The 21,518-nt window shown below is 41.2% G+C and overlaps 2 protein-coding genes across 4 annotated transcripts in view; both read left to right on the top strand.

Annotated features, from left to right (window-relative positions):
- trip4 (thyroid hormone receptor interactor 4) overlaps positions 1-7,968 on the top strand; it is a 77,687-nt gene extending 69,719 nt beyond the window's left edge. The window contains exon 12 of one of the 2 annotated variants that reach the window (XM_088992079.1): positions 5,225-7,968. In XM_088992079.1, coding sequence (XP_088848205.1) covers positions 5,225-5,289 — 65 coding nt within the window. In that variant the 3' untranslated portion in view covers positions 5,290-7,968. The remainder of the gene's footprint in view (positions 1-5,224) is intronic. The other variant, XM_088992078.1, reaches the window with a different exon arrangement.
- A 10,124-nt stretch (positions 7,969-18,092) lies between these two features.
- znf609b (zinc finger protein 609b) overlaps positions 18,093-21,518 on the top strand; it is a 97,853-nt gene continuing 94,427 nt past the window's right edge. For both annotated transcript variants that reach the window (XM_088992104.1, XM_088992103.1), the window contains exon 1: positions 18,093-20,655. The gene's annotated coding sequence lies outside the window, so the exon portion shown is untranslated. The remainder of the gene's footprint in view (positions 20,656-21,518) is intronic.

Genomic DNA, 21,518 nt, shown 5'->3' on the forward strand with positions numbered 1-21,518 from the left:
AGAAGCACTGGCTATTTGCTGTTCAATAGTGCGCATACTTTTTAGGAGAAACCTCATTAGATCCGCTATATGTTGCTCCCGACAAATGTTCTCAAAGTGACAGTAACATTTTATAACCATCGCAAATTGTCAAAATAATGTAAGGCTACTGTTTTATAGTGTTGAAATGGCAAAGTGCTAAACAGTTTAAGCAGGTGCACTTAAAATATGCTTGGTGATGATATCCTGGTCTGTTCATTCTTGACATAGGCAGAATGATTACCCCACATGTAGACAGTCCCACTAATGTATTGCATTTAGGTATCACCTTTCCATTATGTATTGCTTACTGCTGTTAGAAATCATTTACTGTCATGGCTCAATCCATTGTTGGCATGTTGTTTGTCTTTTTCCCCCAATTCGCTGAATAGCAGCTTCACAAGACCCTTTTGTGTATTTTACAATCATTTTTTTAGAATGAGGACATGGCCATCGTTTTAGGACATTTTATGAAACTAGCCCAATCCCCACAAGTTTTTTTTCCACATTGTTTTTTTTTAAATGATATTCCTTATTCAGATAATTACAGGGAAAATAGCATATTGCTCCCCAAGTGCAGTATGTGTGTAAACCACCCTGTGTGCCCACTTGACTGCAAATGTCCTGCTATAATTTTTGGGTAGAAGGAAACCATTTTACTGAAAACAACAAAGCTGCAGAAAAATGCCCGTCAAACACACCATTTTACTTTGTGAGACACCATAATTCTGTTACGAGCGAGTTGACAGCTGGGCGGGGCCTCCGCTCCCGACATCCGCCAGCTTCTGTCAATTCCCTCATCACTGACATTTGGACATTTAAACCCGACGCTGGCACTCACCCAGCGTCGGAAGATACTATGCCTCGCGCCTCGTCCGTGCCTTGAAGTGCTATCGGTACGAGTGTTGCTTCGCCCGCGGTATTTATTAAGCCACGATCGCGTCGGTTTGTACGCTCGCTATCGTATGCTGTTTTGCACCATCCTGTGCCTTTTTATTTCTTCCCCGAGCTAGTGAGGTTGGGCGAATTGCCCCCCGCTCACCCACTAGCTTCGCTCTGTTTGTCACTTTTTGTTCAACTAGTTTTTTCCGGGTCCGCGTTATCTCGGACCCGCGCCTTTTGTTAATAAATTACCTGCCAGCACCAACGTCTCTGTCACCTGTTTAGCGATCCTCCCCAATTATCAACGTTCCGACTCGTCAGCTGCCACTGTCGCCTTCGGATTGTGACAAATTCAACAAAATTAATCTGATTACAAACCTGAAAAGCTCATTTCAATCTTAAAATTAAAATTTCTACATACATTGGTCCACTCCCTATTAACTCATTTGCTGCCATTCCCAAATTTATTCAGTAATTTAAAAGTGTGACGTAGAGCAGTGTTTTTCAACCAGTGTGCCGCGGCACACCACTGTGCCGCGAGATATTGTCAGGTGTGCCGCGGGAAATTATCCGATTTGTGTGTCTGTGCAGTCTAGCGCCTGGCAGAGTACTCTTGTAGAATTCTTCCATACCAGCAGGTGGCAACAGTGGGTAGTTGTGCGTCACTAATTCGCTTTGAGACAAGCGAATTAGTGACGCATGGATAGCTCGGCAAGTGCAGATTGTGGCTAGCGGGACGACGGTGAAAGTGATGGAGAGGTTTTTGAAGAGGAAAAATTCTGACTCAGACGTGGACCCTGGACAAAACCCGGACCCAAATGAAGGCCCTAGTATGGATGGAGGTAAAAAAAAAAGCAAAGACAGTGACGTCGAGCAAAGTTTTTGGCGCGAGGCAATACAATGAAAGCTATGTTTCATTTGGATTTACTTTTACCGGAGATACCGCGACACCGACTCTATTGTGCTTGGTCTGTGGTGAAAAGCAATCTTGAAATGTTCTCACTCACCAATAAATGGCAAGATGTCAATACTACTGCACTGTGTGAGTTAATAGTGAAACGTCTGAAAACTCTTGAGGAGAAGATGACATTTTATTTCTCTTCAGCGTCCACGGAGCACCTTGGCTGGGTTAGGGACCCATTCAGCTCAGCATCAGCTGTTGGAATAAACATGTATTTACAGGAGCAGGAGGAACTAACTGAACTGAGACAAGATCGTGGCCTCAAGCTAACCTTTGCTGATCTACCTTTGCATGAAATGGGACAGTTTTTGGTTGGCAGCTGCCAAGGAGTTCTCCATGCTGGCTCACAAAGCTATTTTGACATTGCTCCCATTTTCCACAACATATCTGTGTGAGGTGAGCTTTTCAAGCCTGACTGCAGTAAAAACAAAAGACAGAGAAAGACTGAGAGCTGTGGAGGAAGAGCTTCGTGTGTGTCTTTCATCCATCCAGGATATCAGCTCTCTGTTCGTCCAAACAGGCCCAGGTTTCACACTAAATATAAATATGAAAGATTAAATCCTATGTTATAATATAACATCATTCTTCAACGTTTAAAAAAGCTTCTATTACCAATATAACATATTGTTATATATATATTTTTTTATTTAATTGTTATTAACAATATGTTATGACCTGTCATATTGTGTTGCACATTGTGTTTTGTGTATGCTGTGGCTGGTATATTGTTAATTATAAATAATATAATAAAAAAATGTGGAAAAAAAGCATACATTAACAGTTAATACTTTTTCCCCACATTTTCAGCTGTGGGTGTGCCTTGGCTTGAAAAAGGTTGAAAAACACTGACGTAGAGCACCATAACCGAATTTGTTTGGGTTTTTAGTTCTTCTTGTGGGGGTGCTAATAAAGCGCTGGTCAGACCTCTGCCGGTGTTTTTTTTTTCAATCCTCGTGCGGGCAGCATTTACCTTTTGCCCATGATAGCGCTTTGTTACAACTTCACCTGTTGTTAAAGTGCGATATAAATCAATGTGTATGTATTATGTTGTATTTTGTACAGCCAACTTATTTCAAGCTCAGATAACTCTAGACCCATATAATTTAGGAATTAACTCTTTTTTTTCTGGTGAAAAAAGAAAGCCTAAGGTTTCTTACGCTGAATTTAATGTTTATGTAGTCCTAAAACTCAATATTCTGCGGGTCCTACAGTGTGAGTGAAAATGACAAATCCCCCTGGCACTGGAGTGGACACATTTTTGCATATCATCTGGAAGTGAATGAGTTAATAGACATTTAATAATAATCTTCTTTTCCTTTCGGCTTTTCCCTTCATGGGTTTGCCTCAGCGTATCAGTGTCTTCCATCTTCAGAGGTTTGATTCGCATGTTTGTTTTGGCCAAGCTTTTACGTCGGATGCCCTTCCTGACACAACCATCTGTATTTATCCGGGCTTGGGACCGGCACAAGAAGACACTGGCTTGTGTCCCCCTGTTGCTACAGAACAAGCAACTCCATGAACTTAATAAAGATAATAATAATATTACACTTTATTTCTACGCGCATTTCAAAACTCTCAAGGACAATTTACAGTCACGGGATAGGAACAGGTGAGCAGCGGCAGCCATTCGTGCCAGCGTTCACTCAACCCGGAAGTAACACATACTCATGCCACTAATGCGAGTGTATATACAGACATACAGTACAATACAATACAATACAATACAATACAATACATCCTAATTCATATAGCATTTTGACAACAGCTGCAGCTGAAACAAAGTGCTTCATATAATAGTCAACACAAAGCAAAATAATAAACACAACAAGAACTCAAGACAGTTTCATTCGTGCAAATTGTGGGACGATTAAAGGATTTCTGATTCTGAACGTAAAAACATGGACAGTTGTGCAATATTTCCCCATGTACTATATGAGTACAAGACAAACACTTTATTACATGAAGCAGTTCTAGATGAAAGAGGAGAGGATGAACGAATGTGGACGTTGCCAAACGAACAACAAAGAAGACTGGGGCGCACTGCAGAGATGGCTGTATTTATGGCTCACGTTCCCTACGCTCAATGAACTCAACTCCTGGTGCTTATCTCCCCCCCCCCCCCGGACCCCTTGTATTCATTCCTATACAATTATGTATAAAATTCCTGTACAATTATGTATGAAATCACGCTAAAATCCTATACAATTATGTATAAACTCACGCTAAAATCACGGGCTTCCGCATATCCAGCAACTCGCAAACCAACTGCACCCGCAAATAGTTGATGAATATTCATCGTGAGTATGGACTCAGGACCGTTTCATTTGTGCATATTGTCATGGTTGTTCATTTAATTGGTCAGATGGAACAAGACTATGGATAAATTTATTCATGGCTTGAAGCTGTAAATGCACGTTTGCTGACTATGTTTTCCTGTCATTCCACATGCATCAAAAGATTGACAATTGATCAATAGAAGTACAGAATGTGAATCACTAATTTCCAGTCAAACACCTGGCGTGCGCTAATCCAACATTTAAATGCAAACACGGTTAGACGAAAGCATTTTCATGCATTTACAAGCAAGTCTGGTTTCGATTCATTTACTTAAATGCAATCGTCTGAGAATTATACGTGTGTGTTGTTTTTCTCAGTAGTCTAACACAAAAACACTCTATTAAAAAGCTGTAGCCAAGAGTAGCAGATAAAACAGCCTTACCGGAGCCTTGGTGGGAAACCATCTGCTTTATTGACATATCATTTTGTTCTTTGTTGAAGCGTGGCATTTAATAGCATATCAAGTTTTTAATTTTTAATCCCTGATAATTACCAATGTTAGTTGTCAGTCACACTATGGCATGATATCTATCGTTTTTCCCCCTGTAAAGAAGATCTTGATATGAGTTCAATTTAAGATGCTATAAAGCTTGGAAGTATTCCAAGGTTCAACCGGTGGATTAGTTTATCAATGTCTTTTTCTTTATTTATGCATTTAAATTTCTCTCGCTCAGGGAGGGTGTTTTTCAATTTGTGATAGGAACATCTTTCTTTCTGTTTCCGGTGCATGTTACCACTGGATGTACTGGACATCTTTATAACCAGATTGAAGGACGTTTTATTTTGCCGCCAACAAAGGCTGTATTCTAATCTCTTTCAGCCATGGATTAAAGAGTCTCGTTGGCCTTTTAGCTCTCTCTTACTCTTCTCGGTGCTCCGCTGTCTACCATGTCTACCCAAAGCCGCCTCTAATCAGTGGGCCTTGAGCTCTCAGAAAGGTCACCCTGTCCCTTTGATGGTGTTTTGATTCATCTCTTCCTCTCCCCTTCCTCCCGCCCTTCCCTTTCACCTCCTTTTCTCTTACAGGGAAGTTGGAGAGTCACTACCACCAGGGTGCCAAGAAGGGGCTGGTCGCGTCGGGCGCTCAGTGACGTCTCGACGAGCGGACAGAGGAAGAACTTGACTGGTGGGCTACAATCCACTAGTTTGTCTCACCTCAAGTTGTATTCAAAGTCATAGCAGTGTGTCTGAATGGCGGGTAAAGATCATAATCCTTCCAAATACTTTTTATTTTCATACATGAAAACGTGGTGGGAACATTGCATATTCTATTCAAAATACATACGCTAAAAATGGTTTGTGTGTGACTCCTTTACAGAAAATGAAGAAAAGGGAATTTCAGATAGCGCTTAAAAAAAATTGGTGTCTAGGTGTTCTTTCCAAATTTACAATCTCAACTGAAAAGAATCTTTGAAATATAAATGAAAAGCTGAGAAATATTGAATATCTGCCGTTGGGAGGGCAGCGTGAGTGCTCATCGAAAAGATTCATCATCCCAATGCATAGATGGTCGTCCCGTGTATGCTCAAAACAACGCAAAGACATGAATTTGCTTCTTTTTTTGTGCTCGTAAGCCGTCACAAGACTGGGTTATCGCCTTCAAAATTTAGTGGTCAGAGCTCCCTGCAAAGCCAGCCCAGAAATTGCTCCCAAATTGTGGACTGTACCAAAATAATGCTTGTGGGCGCAAATGGTAATTCGCTGGTTCTAAGCATTTGTCACTGTGAATAGAATCAGAAAACCTTTATTCGTCCCACAATGGGGAAATTTTCAGTCCACGGCAGCAATTTGAAAGGGGGATGTGGTGGAGGGGTGAAAGGATAGAAAACAAGATATTCTAAGCATAGTAAATATATATATAGAGGACATGATTGAGCCAGTCAAAAATATAAGCACTACTTGTTTTTTTTACGTCCTGTTTCTTCACTTTCTGTAAAGGAAGCTTATTAGTATGAATGTAACTGTATGCTTAATTGAATCCCAGAAAGGCTGAACATTTTTCCCCTGATACTTTTGTACCCCGCTATGGCCCCCGAGGGGATTTACAAAGTATCTTTAGCAATCATGTCTTAAGGAGTTGCAGTAGAGCAACTACCGGTGGTTCCAGAAGGGCGGAGCTACCTCCTCCATATGCAGCCTGTCATTACCCTCCAAACACCTTAGGCCACGTTTAGACCGACAATAGTTTGGGAAGTACAAACACAGACGACTCATTTATTTCAGACAGAGAGACAATTACTTGAGCACAGTAGGGGTGATTATGCGGAGGGCTTTGGCGAAAGAGCCAAGGTCATCCGAGCACAATCCAAACGGCTTACATTTCTTTCCCACAGTGCGGTAATGTACGGCAGACCTTAATCACGCCCCTTTGTTTGCCCATCCATGGTATAAAAGCTCGCATTGTGTGAAAGGCAGTTTGGATCATTTTGTTGTTCACTTCAGCCACAGTGGAATCAATCTTCACAGCTAGGATCGCTTTCGTTCCAAAGAGAATAAACCACACTGTGAGAAAAACTCAGACTCATGCGCTTACTTTATTCTTCAACCTGTAATCATTCAATGGTATTTTCTCTCGTTGTCATACGTGTGCCAACACGTCCCACCTAAATCCAACTTGTGAATATTTTGTGACATGTTCAGTCGAAACGCAGCCTCGCGGCAGGTTTATCATACACTTTGATCGCCCTGGGCACATCTGTCACAACTGTCGTCATCTTTTTCTTATTTCCTCATATGGATTTTTAATTGTCGGAATTGTACATAAACCACATCTGTTTTAAATCTGTGCAATATGTGTTTTCGCTTTTTAAATCTATACACGAGTAGTCGGTACATGACCATGTATAAACATCTAATTTGGTAAAGGAAAACATGAACTAATACAACAATATTTGGCTTCTCCGCTGCGTTACCTATTGTGCAAAACCTTAAGCATGGGTGTCAAACTAATTTTTGTTGCGGGCCACATGGGGTTATGTCTTACCTCGGAGGGCTTTTATGACCGTGACACCAAATCAGTGTTTATAAATTTTACTGCTACACAACCAATTCCTGGATTACCATTTTTAAATGAGTCAAATCAACTGTAGGAGATTGTTCAATTATTATTTCAGTGATGACTAAATTATTGCAAAGTTTCACACACGACAATTTTGGTGCAGATTTTATCAACAGTTGGCACACATTATGTGCTTTTGCCGGCCACGTGAAATGATGTGGCGGGCTGGGACTGGTCCTCAGGCCTTGACTTGGACCTCTGACCTACAGTATCAAAGTATGAGCATCCTACATGACATGTTAATCCATTTGTATATGATATCAAAAGAACACTGAACTCAATTTGCTCCTTGTTTTTGAACAGAATCATTTCCCATTCTGAAGATATTTGGTAGATGGAAGAGCCTTTTAGTTTTAGGTGGGGCAACTTGCACCAAGAGTTTGTTTACATCTCTGTTGGCTAATTTTCGATGAACATTTTGTGCATTTGCAACATCTTTTTGCAAATCGACCGATGCCCACTCATAATGTAGTTTTCCTTCCAGGCCAGTAGTTGGCAGTGTGACTATTGCGATTGTAATGCAACACCGCATACAGAAGAACAAAACGGAATGCTTGGATGTGTCGATGCCAAATATTCACTTCATGCTCCATTCTGATCTGACGTGAAATGTCACCTTTGGTTGTATGTGGGGGGGGGGGGATGACACTGGAGTTGCTATGAATTGGAAAGGGGAGGGGAGGAACACTTCTCCAACAGAAGAAAATAAACTTTGCACATTGCATGGCAGTCTGGTGACTACAGATTGTGTCGTCTACTAAATGCTATCTTGGTTGACGGTTCAACGCCTGTAAACAATTCAGTCAACTCACAAGATTTTCCAACTTTCTTGCTACCAATTCTCCAAGCTAGATTTTCCTTTTTTGGTCTTGGTCATGGCTGATAAATGGTATTTTGTTGTTTCGATGAAAAGGTTTCTTCAGCCGTCATCTGTACTTCTTTGAAGGTGTCGGACGTTTCGCTTCTTATCCAAGAAACTTCGTCAGCAAACTAAAATCTTACTGGTAGTTTAGGCACTATATATATCCCTACAGTCCAGACATGGCGGTGCCGGACTCTGCTATGATAGGTCCCTGCTCTCAGGTTGGGGGGAGCAGATGACTACTCCCTGCAGCTCCACTGATTGTTCCTATTGTTATGACTAACGACTGGCCTGATTGCCCCACATCCACCGGTATCACCTCATCAGTATTACTAATCCTATTTTGCCTAAGCAGGCTGTTGTACGAACGATCCAAATTGAACGTCACCACACCATATCGGTTTAATGAATGATTTAGCTGTTTTATTAAAATCGCTTCTACCGACACCTTCAAAGAAGTACAGATGATGGCTGAAGAAACCTTTTCATCGATGGACCACTCCTGTACGACTGAGAGCTTACACAGAGGTATTTTGTTGTGTTTTGTACCTCTCTGCCCCACTGATCGCAATGATATTGTCTCACATTATGTATATTTCACCAGTTGTATCTGTATGTGGGTGTGCGTTTTAAAAACGTTATTGGGGTGCTCCTCAGCTTGTTCTGCAAATGAGTGTGACATAGTAAGTGCCTTTATCGATGTAATGCTGACGCGATACAGCTTGTTTTTTGGGGGGAGCAGCATCAGACATGTTACACTATCATACAAGTAGGTATGTTTTTTTTTTACTCATTCACTGCCAGACGTGCAAAAATGTGTCCACTCCAGTGCCAGGGTTTTTGTCATTGTCACTCGACTTCCAGGACCCACAGAATATTGAGTTTTAGGACAGCATCAGCATTCAATTCAGCGTAAAAAACATTTGACACTCTTCTTTCATTCGAAAAAAAAGAGTTATTTCCTAAATTATATAGGTGTGGAGTTATATGAGCTTGAAATGAGGGTGACTGTCCAAAATACAATGCAATACATACATACTGGTTTATATCGCGCTTTAACAACAGCTGAAGCTGGAACAAAGCAGCAACATGGAAAAAAGGGAAATGTTGCCCCTTGTGGAAAAGAAAAAACTTTTCCAGAGGCCATGGCCATTGCTTTATCTGCACCCAAGCATGAAAAAACAAAACCCGAACAAATTTGGGAATGGTGCTCTTCGTCGTATTTTCAATTCCTGAATACATTTGTGAATGAGTTCAGAGATTTGCCAAACAAGAGCGATGAATTTGATCTTGGGTATTCTGTTGTTTTCTTGTCATCACTTTGCTGTCCAGTGTGGAATTGATTGAAACATAGCGTTGAAAACAAATAATGTGAAGTTACATTTTTATCTTCTTTCAAATACATGTAAAGCTAATCTTCCCATTTGGGTTCATGTTTTTCTATCCGACTATCCGAGAGGAGTCGTGCCTCACCAGTCATGAACCTCGCCGCGTGTCACTGATACTTGCAAATTAGTCAAATCATCTAAACGCTGTCAACATGACACACTATATCATCAAGACCAGGTTCAACTGGTCCACGTTGTCTTTCTTTTGTGTATATGTGAAGTATATTGTCATCAGTATCATCTAGCATTTTGGCAAGTTGTTTTACTATTAATGGGGTCTTGAAACGGAATATAAATAATTCAAGTAGTTTCAATAATGTATTCTAAATTGACTTACACTGGCCAGTCACCGGTTTATTTATTTATTGCACCTTGATATTTTGAGGTTAAGCCAATAAAAGCATATCTTGATGAAGAGAATTGGGAGTGTATATAGCAGATATTCAAGTGATTTCTGTTAAGTGGATGGTAGCTAAAAATATATGGCTGATTCTGTGAGTTGTTTTAAACAAAGCTTTCCAAAGTCTGGTCAAACCAGATAGACGAACGGACTGGTGTGTTGACATGACAGAAACTCGCAATCGTCCAGTCTGCCTGCATAAGTCTTGTCACAAGGAGTTGGTAGGATCTACGTTGTTCGTGTTGCATGTGACCCACAACACCGCGTTGGCTGACTTGCTTGAGTTGCTCCCTTCCAGCATGAGGAGGGGATGCCAGGCAGCCGCGGTTGTCTGGTTATGGCCCGTCCACACGCAATTGAGGCTCCCTCTTGGACAAAAGTCAAATGTATTGTTTCTTGCTTGTTACTGATATGACTTCGAGCCACCACAGAAATACTGAGCAAAAGTCAAGCATGACGACAAAATATGCTGTTTGGCACGGACCCTAGAAGATTTGGCTCATTTTACATGGGCACAACAGTTTTGCGGCTTCTCCCAGAAATACGTTTCTTGTGAATGGCAAGTCGTTTGAAGAGAGAAATAAACAGCCTGTAGAACTGGCGGGTATCTTGTCATTGGTTGCCATGATAACAAAAATATAATTTATTTGGTCTTGTTCTGTAAGTGTTTAACGTTTCTGTGCAAACCTTTATATGCGTGTTTTTCTTAAAATCGTCTTTGGTACTTTATTTATAATGTTTTGTCAACACTGTTTTTTTTTGTGTCATGTGTTTCGATAAACGAGAGTAAGGCGAGACAGACGGAACGAGACTAATGCTAGAGAGAGACAAAAGCAGAGTAACTGCGAGAGAGAGAACAACAGTCTAAAGTCTGTCAAAGTTTACTTTGACAGACTATTACTTTCGGTTAATAAGGTGTACACGGTACGTTCTTAATTTTCTTATTTACTGTATGTCTTGTCGAACTTATTGTAATGATGTCGTTTTTATGTCCTTTAGTTTTCACGGTGTTCCAAGTGTTTCACAATAAACGTGACATCAGTACAAAGTGTCATCCTTGACCGGGGTAGATACACAGCCTTTGCAGTGGTCTGGAACGATTGTATGAAAGCATTTTCCCAACTTGTTGACGTTTCCTTCTGATCCATATGAAGTCGATCTCAATGGACTCAAACTCTAGTCATTCAGTTTTAATGTGCGTTTTTCCTGCACTGGCCTTTTGAGAGCCTCTGTTACATCTTTATATTCTTTTGTGTAGGCTCTCGTCGTACAAGAGTGGTCCATCGATAAAAATGTTTCTTCAGCCGTCATCTTTACTTCATACTTCCTTCAAAGAAGTACAGATGATGGCTAAAGAAACCTTTTCCTCATTCTTTATTTTCTTATACAAAAATCGTAATGACTGTTTTTTTTTGGGTGGGGGGTGGTGTCCTCGTCTGCTACTGCACGGTAGGGTTTCAACATTTTATCTCCTCTTGCGTTGCGGTTTCCTCCCCAGCGTGTTGAGTGGCACTCCCAACTAAGCCTTTTCTTCAGGGCATACAGTATTTCATCATAGGGAGTGAATCACCAACTGACACACAAACACACGCCCGTTCTGGTTTGATGCGTTTCTGGCATTGTAATTCACTGTTGATTATTTCCCATTTACTCTTGTTGGAGTTGCAGATTAGCTACAACTCCTTGCTCCACAGCATTCAACACCCAAACGCATAACACGGGCCCTCCCGGTAATCTCCCTCCAAGAGTCCTTTGTGAAGTTTCTCCCAGTGATTTTTTTTTTCCGCCGCTGCAGAGACTGTTTAAGACTTTCCTAAATTCAACCCCCAGTGAATGAACGATGACAGCTCCTTGCCCTGTGGGTGGCCTTTTCTTCTGTCCCCCGCATCAGGGGCATTCCTTTGGATGAGAGCAGACATCCAAGTTCACATAAACAAGGCCTCTGTGCTGCTCAGCGGAACAATTAAGCACATGCTTTCTCACTGGGTCTTTTCTCGGCGCATAGCGTAAGATCATGTGCTGTTGTTTTTTTACGCACAAAGGATAATATGGGCCACTTTGTGTCGACTTAATACAGAGTAAAGTGGAGGACATTGACTACTATGGAATAATCGAATGACCCTAAACATTTACAAATTTTATACCACATCATAGCTTGACGATGTAACTGTAATGTTATTGCACGTCCAGGCCAATAGATGTCCCCTTGAGTTGGATGTTTTTATTCTTTTTACCTAGCTGAATGTTTTACCTTCACGTCATAGCAAATGTGCTGCCCCGCTATTCTTATTTTGATTCAACTTAATCCATCATGGATGAATAAAGCAGGTCAACATGCACGAGGCACTTTGGGAAATTATCCAAGTTGCCACCATGTTTTGATTCTGTCCAATACACCATATTTATTCTTGAGGCGGGCTTTTACAAGTCGCCTGTTGTAATTTCCTGGAGCGGAGCCTTTTGTGTGTTCACTGAGAGGCTGATTGAACTAAGAGCACCGGGTATCCCATCCCCCAACCCTGCAGGCAGGCTGGGGGCGGGGGGGTGGGGTCTAGGATTTGGAGCTCTTTGGAAGAGGTGCTGGCAGGCAGTCAGGCAACGGAACAATACGAACTGGAGACCTCTTTTGGCACATCCGTCTCATAATATGCCACAAAGGGACGGGCATACAAAGGAAATATTTAGGGAAGGAAATTGTCCCTCTTTGGTTCACTGATGATAGAGTGACAGCATGAGCAGAATTATTCATACCCCAACCTAACGTTGAGTGACTCTTGAGTGAGAATTGAGTTTCTATCTGGTGATTTGCCGCAAATGTTACTCGGGACACTATAAGACACTATTCTAGAGCTGTAATTGTCTTGGTTTATGATTTCTAAATCTATTCACATTTTGCATAATTTATTCACTGGCCGCAATATGTTTCTACAGTGGTCTTATTTTGGGCAATATTGTTTTCAGAGATTACTGTGTTAAATGTTAGTCAATGTTTTTTTATGCATTTTGATAATGATTTACACGCCTATGGGACAATTGAACAACAGTTCTTTGCACTATTCAGAAGAATCCAATACACAAAATGTAAAGCGCCTTTGCTGTGTTCAATTCAGCTCAGTATATGTGGTCTTAAATATGAATGCATCGCAACTATTTTGGTACATGGAGCAGCAATCCATTCTCCATACCAGACTAATCCTTAACTCGGGTTGAAAGGCAGACTAGACTCTGGATTGGTCAGCAGTCAGTCGCAGGAAGCAAACATTCTCACTCACGTTCACACTCTCATTGAACTTGCTGAGATCAGGCCATTATGGCAACAGTGTCAAAAATATTCATCTTTAGCCCCTCACGTTCCACCTCAGAGAGATGTTCAAGTGACTTTACCTCAAAATTCATTGATGTGAGCCAAAGTTGAAATGTGCACACTGTAAATCAGATTTCCAAACATCAGCTGTGATTGCCTGATTTTCTTTGCAATACGACGTGGAGCTGCAGATCGCCACACAATTCACCCATTCTCACGAGAATGGCTTTGACTAGACGAGAGGTCTCGGGCTGGGCCCCATCTGGGAGGAGAAGCACATGTACATTTGAATGCGGTTGTCCCTCAAGGCAATTTAGGACACGTATGTGGCTTCTTTTTCTCTTCTTATGAGGATCTGTTAGCCCTCAATAGCTAGCCAACATAAATGGGAAAATTTGATGTTTTTGGCGGCTTATTCTCATCAGTGGAAACCCGTGTTCAATTCAAAATGGATTTGACATTACAAGTAGCTTACAACTAACATCTATTTTTAAAGCGGTACTGCCAAGAGATTGATTTGGTTCGCAACCCTTTTGACCTCGCTGAATGAGGTGCGACCTATAATGACGCGTGGTCGGGCGTTTTACTCACACACACACACACACACACAAACACACACACACACACACGCATGCATGCATGCAAACAAAAAAAGATCCAGTCAAGAGCCATTCATACATACATTTGTTTAACAGAGTGTGAGCCGGTCACATCCACACGTTTTAAACAAATAGAAACACCCACAGGTCTTGTAACACAGTCCGCGATAAAGAGACTCCTCTGAGCTCGACATTAGGATCTAATGTGTGTCCACATGGGCCCCTCCCAAGGGTGTCTCCTGCTCAGTGTTTCAACACCCCACAAGATAGTTCAGATGATAGTTTGCCTTCAAGGCCTTCTCTGTCAGAAGGCCTGAGCGTCTGAACACAGTGATTTGTCAAGCTTTAGTCTCTTGAATATGTAAAGGACTTCCTTCCCGGCTGCTGTTTTCTTATTTGACGAGAACTGTAACTGATTCGTAACAAGATTAGTCTGGATTACCACTAGCCTATTACGATCTGAAGGACGATGAATACAATGTCATGTTTGCCACAAGCTCTGCCAATGTGGTTGTGTCGCCTCGACCGTTATGTGTAACCATAAAGTGCGATTTGGCAACAAATGTTCTGTAACAACTGCCACCAAAACGGTTTCTCTCTTTCTAATTGAGTCAAAATGGAAACCAGACCAGTACAAACACAGCGTGCAGCGGAAATGGTCATTATCTTAGCAGACAATCCTTCGTGTGTTCAGTGAGTAGCAAAAAAAGTGTTGACAGGAAAGAGTCTAATAACAAAAGACAAGTGCAGTTTTATTTAACTTCCAACTTCCAGGGTTCGGCTTTTGTTTTGGAATCTGCTCAATTTACTGTAATTTTTGATTTTTGGTAATTTTGATAAACAAGTGTCACACAAAAATACAATTAAAACACCTCATAACTGTTTTAAATGGTCAAATAAAATACAGACTGTCCCGATTATCTTTGGCACGCGACCATGCGTATTTCTGTCTAACCAGACTTCCTTTATTCTTACCACTTCCCTCATTTCTCTTGAATGTCCTTTTTATTTTGTTTGAAACTGCCTTTTGACTTGACAAACATGCCTCAGTAATATTCCCCCTGTTGAGTTTCTCTTAGCATTTATTTTCGGAATGACAGCATAAGCACGGTGATCTCAATTTATCATGAGAGGCACATAAGAGCCACTGCCTAATTTCGCTCCGATCGATCAAATAGATTGTGGCGACATTCCTCTCCCTATCACAAATATGAACATGCTGCTAGTACTACCGTTGTCATTAAGGTTGAAAAACCCTCCGGGAGCCATCAGTCTTCGTCCGCTTCCATCCTCAGAAGTCCACTCCATAGAAGAGAGGATGGCGTAAGTGAATAACAACAAAGAGGTGGCAATCAACAGAAATGGGCCCTCTACCTATCAATCAGGGAAAGGAGGATCAATTGGGTTTGGTGAGCCACTTGAAATCATCTATAATTACGCTGCAGTGTCGCCCATCATGAGCTTCCTGGCTGGCTGCAGTGCGCCAAATGTGCGACCGCGTTTGACACGGGACCTTGAATTGTGAGTATGTGCCGGCGAACATGACTGTTTTCGATCTCTCCAAGAGCTTTACGCTGTCTTTTCAAGAGTAATGGAAAGATGATGGTGCGCAAATCAAGCCAGCCCTTGTGAGATTTCACATGGCTGGATGATTAGGTCTTTGGAGCTGATTGCAAACACATGTCCTCCACTCCGCCTGTACTCTTCACTTTGTCGTCAGCGTGACTCTTCGAAAGAGGGTCGGCCACCACCGCAAATGTGTCCCCTGCAGTCCTACTGGCTGCTGACTGTTACTTAGCCCTCCATTGGAGGCTGCCAATTCCCCCGGGAAGGAGAGCGTGTGCCTGCCAGGCGGAATGCATTTGAGGCAATCGAGCAAGATGGAGGATGGTGAGGAGCTTCTGCTGCTTCTTCCCCCTCTGTGTGAAAATGAGTCCATTAATTCAACCCCCTCATCTCTCCTCCTCCTCGTCCTCCTCCTCATCCTCTTTCCCAGCCTTCTCTGTGCCTGTTGTCTGTGTTTGTTAGCAAGATGATTCCCTCTGTCATGTCAAAGGCAACATTATCATATTCTTGTTGCCTGGGAAACCAGTGCTGAGAGAGACAACGACTTAAAGCCTCACTGGTGTTTGAAGCTGCTGGAACATGAAAGATTATTCATGATGTTGCCAGAATTGGAGGACTGACATATTTGAAAGGCTCTTATTCAGAGAAGATCAGTTCATGAGAAACTCCCTCTTGGATTTGCTTCAATTAGATCGACTGTGCTAATATTAAACCATTGGTTCGAGGAGGCAAAATGGGAAATTTGTCCGATTAAAATAAATGAAAATTCCTGTGTAATTTCAAAGAAACAATTTATTTTCAATCACTAAAAAAGGGGTGGGGGTATTTGGTTCCAATGGCGGCAACAAGATTAATTTGTCCGCAAGTTGGAACAAATTGGAAAATGCAGTATTTGATCACACACAGTAAATACAGTAAAGTCTCGTTATATCGATATCGGATATATCGATAGTCCCGGTTATATCGATACTATTTCTATGCACGCACGGAGAAAATTACATGCAAACAGGGTCGGATATATCGATAGTCCCGGTTATATCGATATTTTTTCGGACTCCCTTGAATATCGATATAACGAGACTTTACTGTATTTTGCGTCTACGACACGATGATGCCGTCTTACACCACTGTGCAAACTAATTCACTGTGCTCCATTGGTAATTTAAAAATCCCGGTGACAGTCAACAAAAACAGGTTCATGGCATTCATAGAAAACAATGATGAAAAACAGGAAGAACCGTGGTACTTGTACCGCGGAACCTAAGAACTCTGTATTGTCATGATACAGTAGAACGATGTTGCCTTTCGTCCAAATTCCCATGTTGTTATTATTCAATCGACAATATAAAATTTGAACAAATTGTTTCTTTTTTTCATATAAAAAATTTTCAGATAATAAAGAGCATCAAGCTGTGTTTTGTTTTCTTGAAACATTTTCAGTCAAGCAATGTCAAACACAAATATACATTTCAGTTGTGGTCATACTGTGTTGTACTCTTTGGCATGCGACTCACCATGATTCTGACTTGATCTTAGTTTCACTCCCTGATGCTTTCTACTAACTTTGTGACTTCTTTATTCCCTGTATATGCTACATAGAGAATGATAAGTCCATGTTAAGCACTTTGTTGCAGCTTCAGTTGTTGTTAAAGCGCTTAATAAACCAATATGTATTGTATTGTATTGTATTATATTGTCATTTAGCAATATGTACTGTTTTGTTTATTTGTTTTTTTTTAGTAAATGCACCGTAATGCAGTTTAGAAAACATTTATTCTGCAAATCTCACTTGGGAAATCACCTGCTTTTTTTGCTGTTCAACATTGGCTATGCCCTAATCCGGTTCCAGCTAGTTTTTGCGAAATGTGTCCTCGATCACCAAAGCACTTCATTACGTTGTTTCGCAATTGCGAGCTGTGAGCATGACTTCTCCGCCATTCTTTGTCCATGAGAACCACAACTTGACAATGTATTTTATTCACCACCAAGGAGGCAATGATTACTGACTGTGGAGCGACTCTGCAGTGTTTTTCGGTGCACTATCATAGCTCGGCAAAACTCGATCCTAGCGAGCTGGTTTGACCTATGTAACTACCCACTTGCCTCGAGCCACCTACTTTCCACAGGTGGTTAATTAAGAAAATGTTATCAAATGAATTGCACACGTCTCTCCAACCCAATGAAGCTTTATGGGATAGTCTCTTTGGTTAAATGATTCCAAAAACTTCTAAATCTATAATTCTCAGTTGTGCCATCAAAATGTTTTCTTCATGAGGTGCAAAATGCACATTTTGACTCACAAACTACAATCTGACCACGCTTATTTTAAGCCTTGATATTTCTACTTTGCATATTTTAAATTGATTTTTATTTCTAATCTGCCCATGTTTTTTCTCCAGCACACTGGGCTTAGTGGCTCCAGCACGCCCACAACCCTCATGAGTATAAACTGATTAGAAATGAATGGATAATAATACCAATGATAATAATAAGATGTAATATTGAAATATATTTAATAGCATACAATGTAATATTGATTGTCCTGTCCTGATCACGTTTTCTTTGACTGAAATCTGAGCCAACTAATTTTGAGGATCTGCCAATGCCAATATTTTGACCATGCAATATACCCAAATGTCCCCGCAGTCTGCTGAAGTGACGTGAAGTTCCCGTAAATGATGTGTTACCTTATTAAATGCTCCAGTTATCCAAGTGTCGGCAAAGCGCTCAAAGCACCATCTTTTATTTAATGAGCCATTTGCTCTGTCACAGCACGTGCAGATGCATGTGAACAGATGCTTATTTTGACACCCTCAACTTAACTTTGTTCATAGAGCACAAAACAACCACACAATGGAATAGAAAGTCTTTGTCACATTCTATGTTTTGGATGCAACAAAAATTGAGCTTTTGAAAACATAAATAACCAACAATAATACAATGAGAAGAAGATACTGTATAGTACTAGTACTAACTTCAGGATTTGAACAAATGTTCTTATAAAGCTTTGTGACGGGGCTGCCGATCTGATCGCCTCGCTATCAGCGCAGTGAGCTTCGTAACTCACTCTGGTGAGCCAAACAAGGAAATACAAGGAGAAAGATTGATAGATTGCCTCTATTGATTCAATGTTGCTAAATTGTCTCTCAGAATGTACCAATAAAAACGTTTGATCTCCTTTGTAGTCCCGACTAACTGGTGAATTTTCAAATAAAAAGCTGAACATAATGGCTGGCATGCCACAGAGTTGGCAGGAAAATCTGTTCTTTCCTCTTTAAAAAGTTACTTCTTTGGATGACATTTCACCTTGAAACAAAAACTATTGAATAAAGCTAAAAAACAACATGTTATCACAATTTAAAAGAGAGCGATCTTTGGACTAATGTTTCAGCCAGTTGCTTACAGCACTTTTGAGTTCATTGTCACTTTCAAACTTTGTGCCAACTACTGTAAAATGCTGAGGCTTTTTACAAAAGACCAAGAACAAACACAGGAGTAAGCAGTGCAAAAGGAGTCATCTTGCACCATAACAACACAGGGCATCATAGAGCAGCCCAAATTTCGAACTGGGTTGAGAACCGAGCCAGTCCTTCAATGTTTGTGTTCTAACTATACACTTTAATTCCGGCATGTCAATTTTCTAAATCAAGTCAACTGTTAAAATATAAATTACTGTCAGTGTTCCTTCTCCCTTCTTTAACTGACACTTAACACATGTCCGTTCACCTATGATATTATTATTTTAGTTGTAGTAACAAATTAATTTCTTTCCCAATCGCTCAAATTAAATTTAACAGTTTGTTTCCTGGTGGTGCTGATGGAGATGTCTCACCGCATGAAAATACGTACATGTAAATTACTGAAATGTCGTCTGAAATACATTATGAATAATATATATTTGAATTTAGATCACTGAACTTGAATAAAATTGAATAATTGAATCGGAAATATTGTATATAAATTGAATTTGTAATTTTCTCCCCAGCGACCTTGTGTCACATGCTCATAACGAAGATGCCGATTGGACAAGGAGGAGATCCAAGTTGCTCCATCAAGTGCTTATCTTCAAGTTACCCATATATTCATCACACAACCTTCATTTGCTGAGATCAACTAAAATACCGTTTCTCCTGAACACAGTAAATTGACAACCTTTATTTGTACTCGTAGAACTGAATGTGAAATTCAAGTGAACTGAATTTGTGTGTAAAATATTGAAATTTGTATTTGTAATCCTGAAAGGGGAAAAGTATATACACAGAATGTAATTTTCAGTGAGGAATTCAAAAAAGTAGAAATTCAGATTCGGTTTATAAAAGTACCGGATTTTCTGGTGTATAAGGCGCACCCAAAATCCTTCATTTTCTTCAAAAGATGATCATGCGCCTTATATGCAGGTGTGGCTTATATGTGAAGTAAAATTGAGCCGCAACAGGTCTCGCAACTATTGTCAGCAGCCATCGACTCCATTTACACCCTGTTGAAGTAGTGTGTGCCTTATATTTGGAATTTTTAAAATATATTTCTATTCATTGAAGGTGTGCCTTATCGTCCGCTGCGCCTTATACATGGAAAATACGGGAGTGTATTCAACAATAATAATTCAATTGATGCAATTCAGATTAATTTTTCAATGTACCTACATTATTGCTCAAATTCAAAAAGAAATGGCACATATTTTCGCTCATAAAATGTGCTTCAGTTTCTTGCTGGTGTAATTTATGATCAGTCTTCTTTCAAAGATCCACTTCGTGTGTTTCGTCGGTTCAATCCGCGTGGAGTTTGTGTCCAGGTGTTCCAAGCGTCTCCGTCTCCGACTGCTGCTGCTTGGCTACATTGTATCAGTTCCCACACCGAGAGACACCGCCGCTGCGCTGTTTCACGCACGATCGGCGAATACGGAGGAATTAACCCGAGTGGAAAACTATTCGCTGTGGGATTACACAGGACGAGGGTCGCGGGAGAGGAGCGGGCTTGTTATTGGGTCTACCGGCTGCACCTCGAACATGTCCTCCTCCTTGCCCTCGGTCGTCTTCGTTGTTGACGCGAACGTTATCTCCGCTTGAGATGGCACAAGTCCAGTGAATCCCTGGCCTCCCCTCGTCTGTTGTGGTGGATGTCTTTGAGAATTGCGCCGCCACTGCTGTCGGCTGCTTCAATATTTCTCGTGCTGCTGGTGCGATTCGAAAGCCGTTATTCTGACTTGTACTGTTTTTTTTGTACGGAGTACAGTCACCATGGAAAAACGAGGACCTGGAATACGCATGGAGGGCTAAGTCAGTAAGTTGATCCCTGTTTATTATTGTTCTGACTCTTTCGATGTTTTATCGTTAGCCCGATGTTGGCTAGCCTGGAAGCAGATAGCCAACACAGCATGCCGCAGAGACGAAGCTAATGTAGCCGAGGCTGAGCTCATTGTTTCAGTGTACTCGTCAGATCAGTTTATCGCAGCCAGTCGCACTCTTCGTGCGCCTCTTTGGCTTCAGCTCATCTAAACATCATGGAAAAGTACGAAAAAATTCACGCCTTACCGACGAGCTATGAACCTCACTTGGGTGGAGCACTTAAAGTGCTGTATATCTTGTAAACAATTCGCATATCATCTGGTGTGATTGGTCGAATAAAGGCACGCCAGGAAAGTGGAAGGGATTAAGGGTTGGATCAAAGTACTGCACCTCGTGTCAGACACACAGGACTCCGAACGAACTTATGCAACTTCCGAAACACGGTGTACCAGGTACCCCAGGGGGTCCTCGGGGGCAAGTTCTCGCGAGCATCCCGAAGGGAAAGCATGTTGTGAACTGTGGCACCATTGAGGGTATTTTCCATTTGCTTGCGTATGTTGCTGTCAACAAGAATAGGTGCAGTGTTTCAGTTTGGTACAAGATCTTGAGGTGTAATTTAGAGAGAAGACACCATGGTTACCATCTTTCCATTGAAAGCAGACTGCCTGCATGCAGTTTGCTGTGGCAAATGGTTTGTTTATAACTTGTCTGCTTTACTCCAAGCACACAGGCATCAGTTAAACAAATATGCCCCCTCCTGTGTCATTTGGGAAGCTGGTCTTTTGGTGTGCTTTCCAAGTGGCTAATCATTTTGACGCCCGCCAAACAGTCTTTCAAATGTGAGGAGTTAATCTGAGG

This window comes from Hippocampus bargibanti, linkage group LG03 (genome assembly GCF_051943395.1).
Source record: "Hippocampus bargibanti isolate YZ-2025 linkage group LG03, ASM5194339v1, whole genome shotgun sequence".
Lineage (NCBI taxonomy): Eukaryota > Metazoa > Chordata > Actinopteri > Syngnathiformes > Syngnathidae > Hippocampus > Hippocampus bargibanti.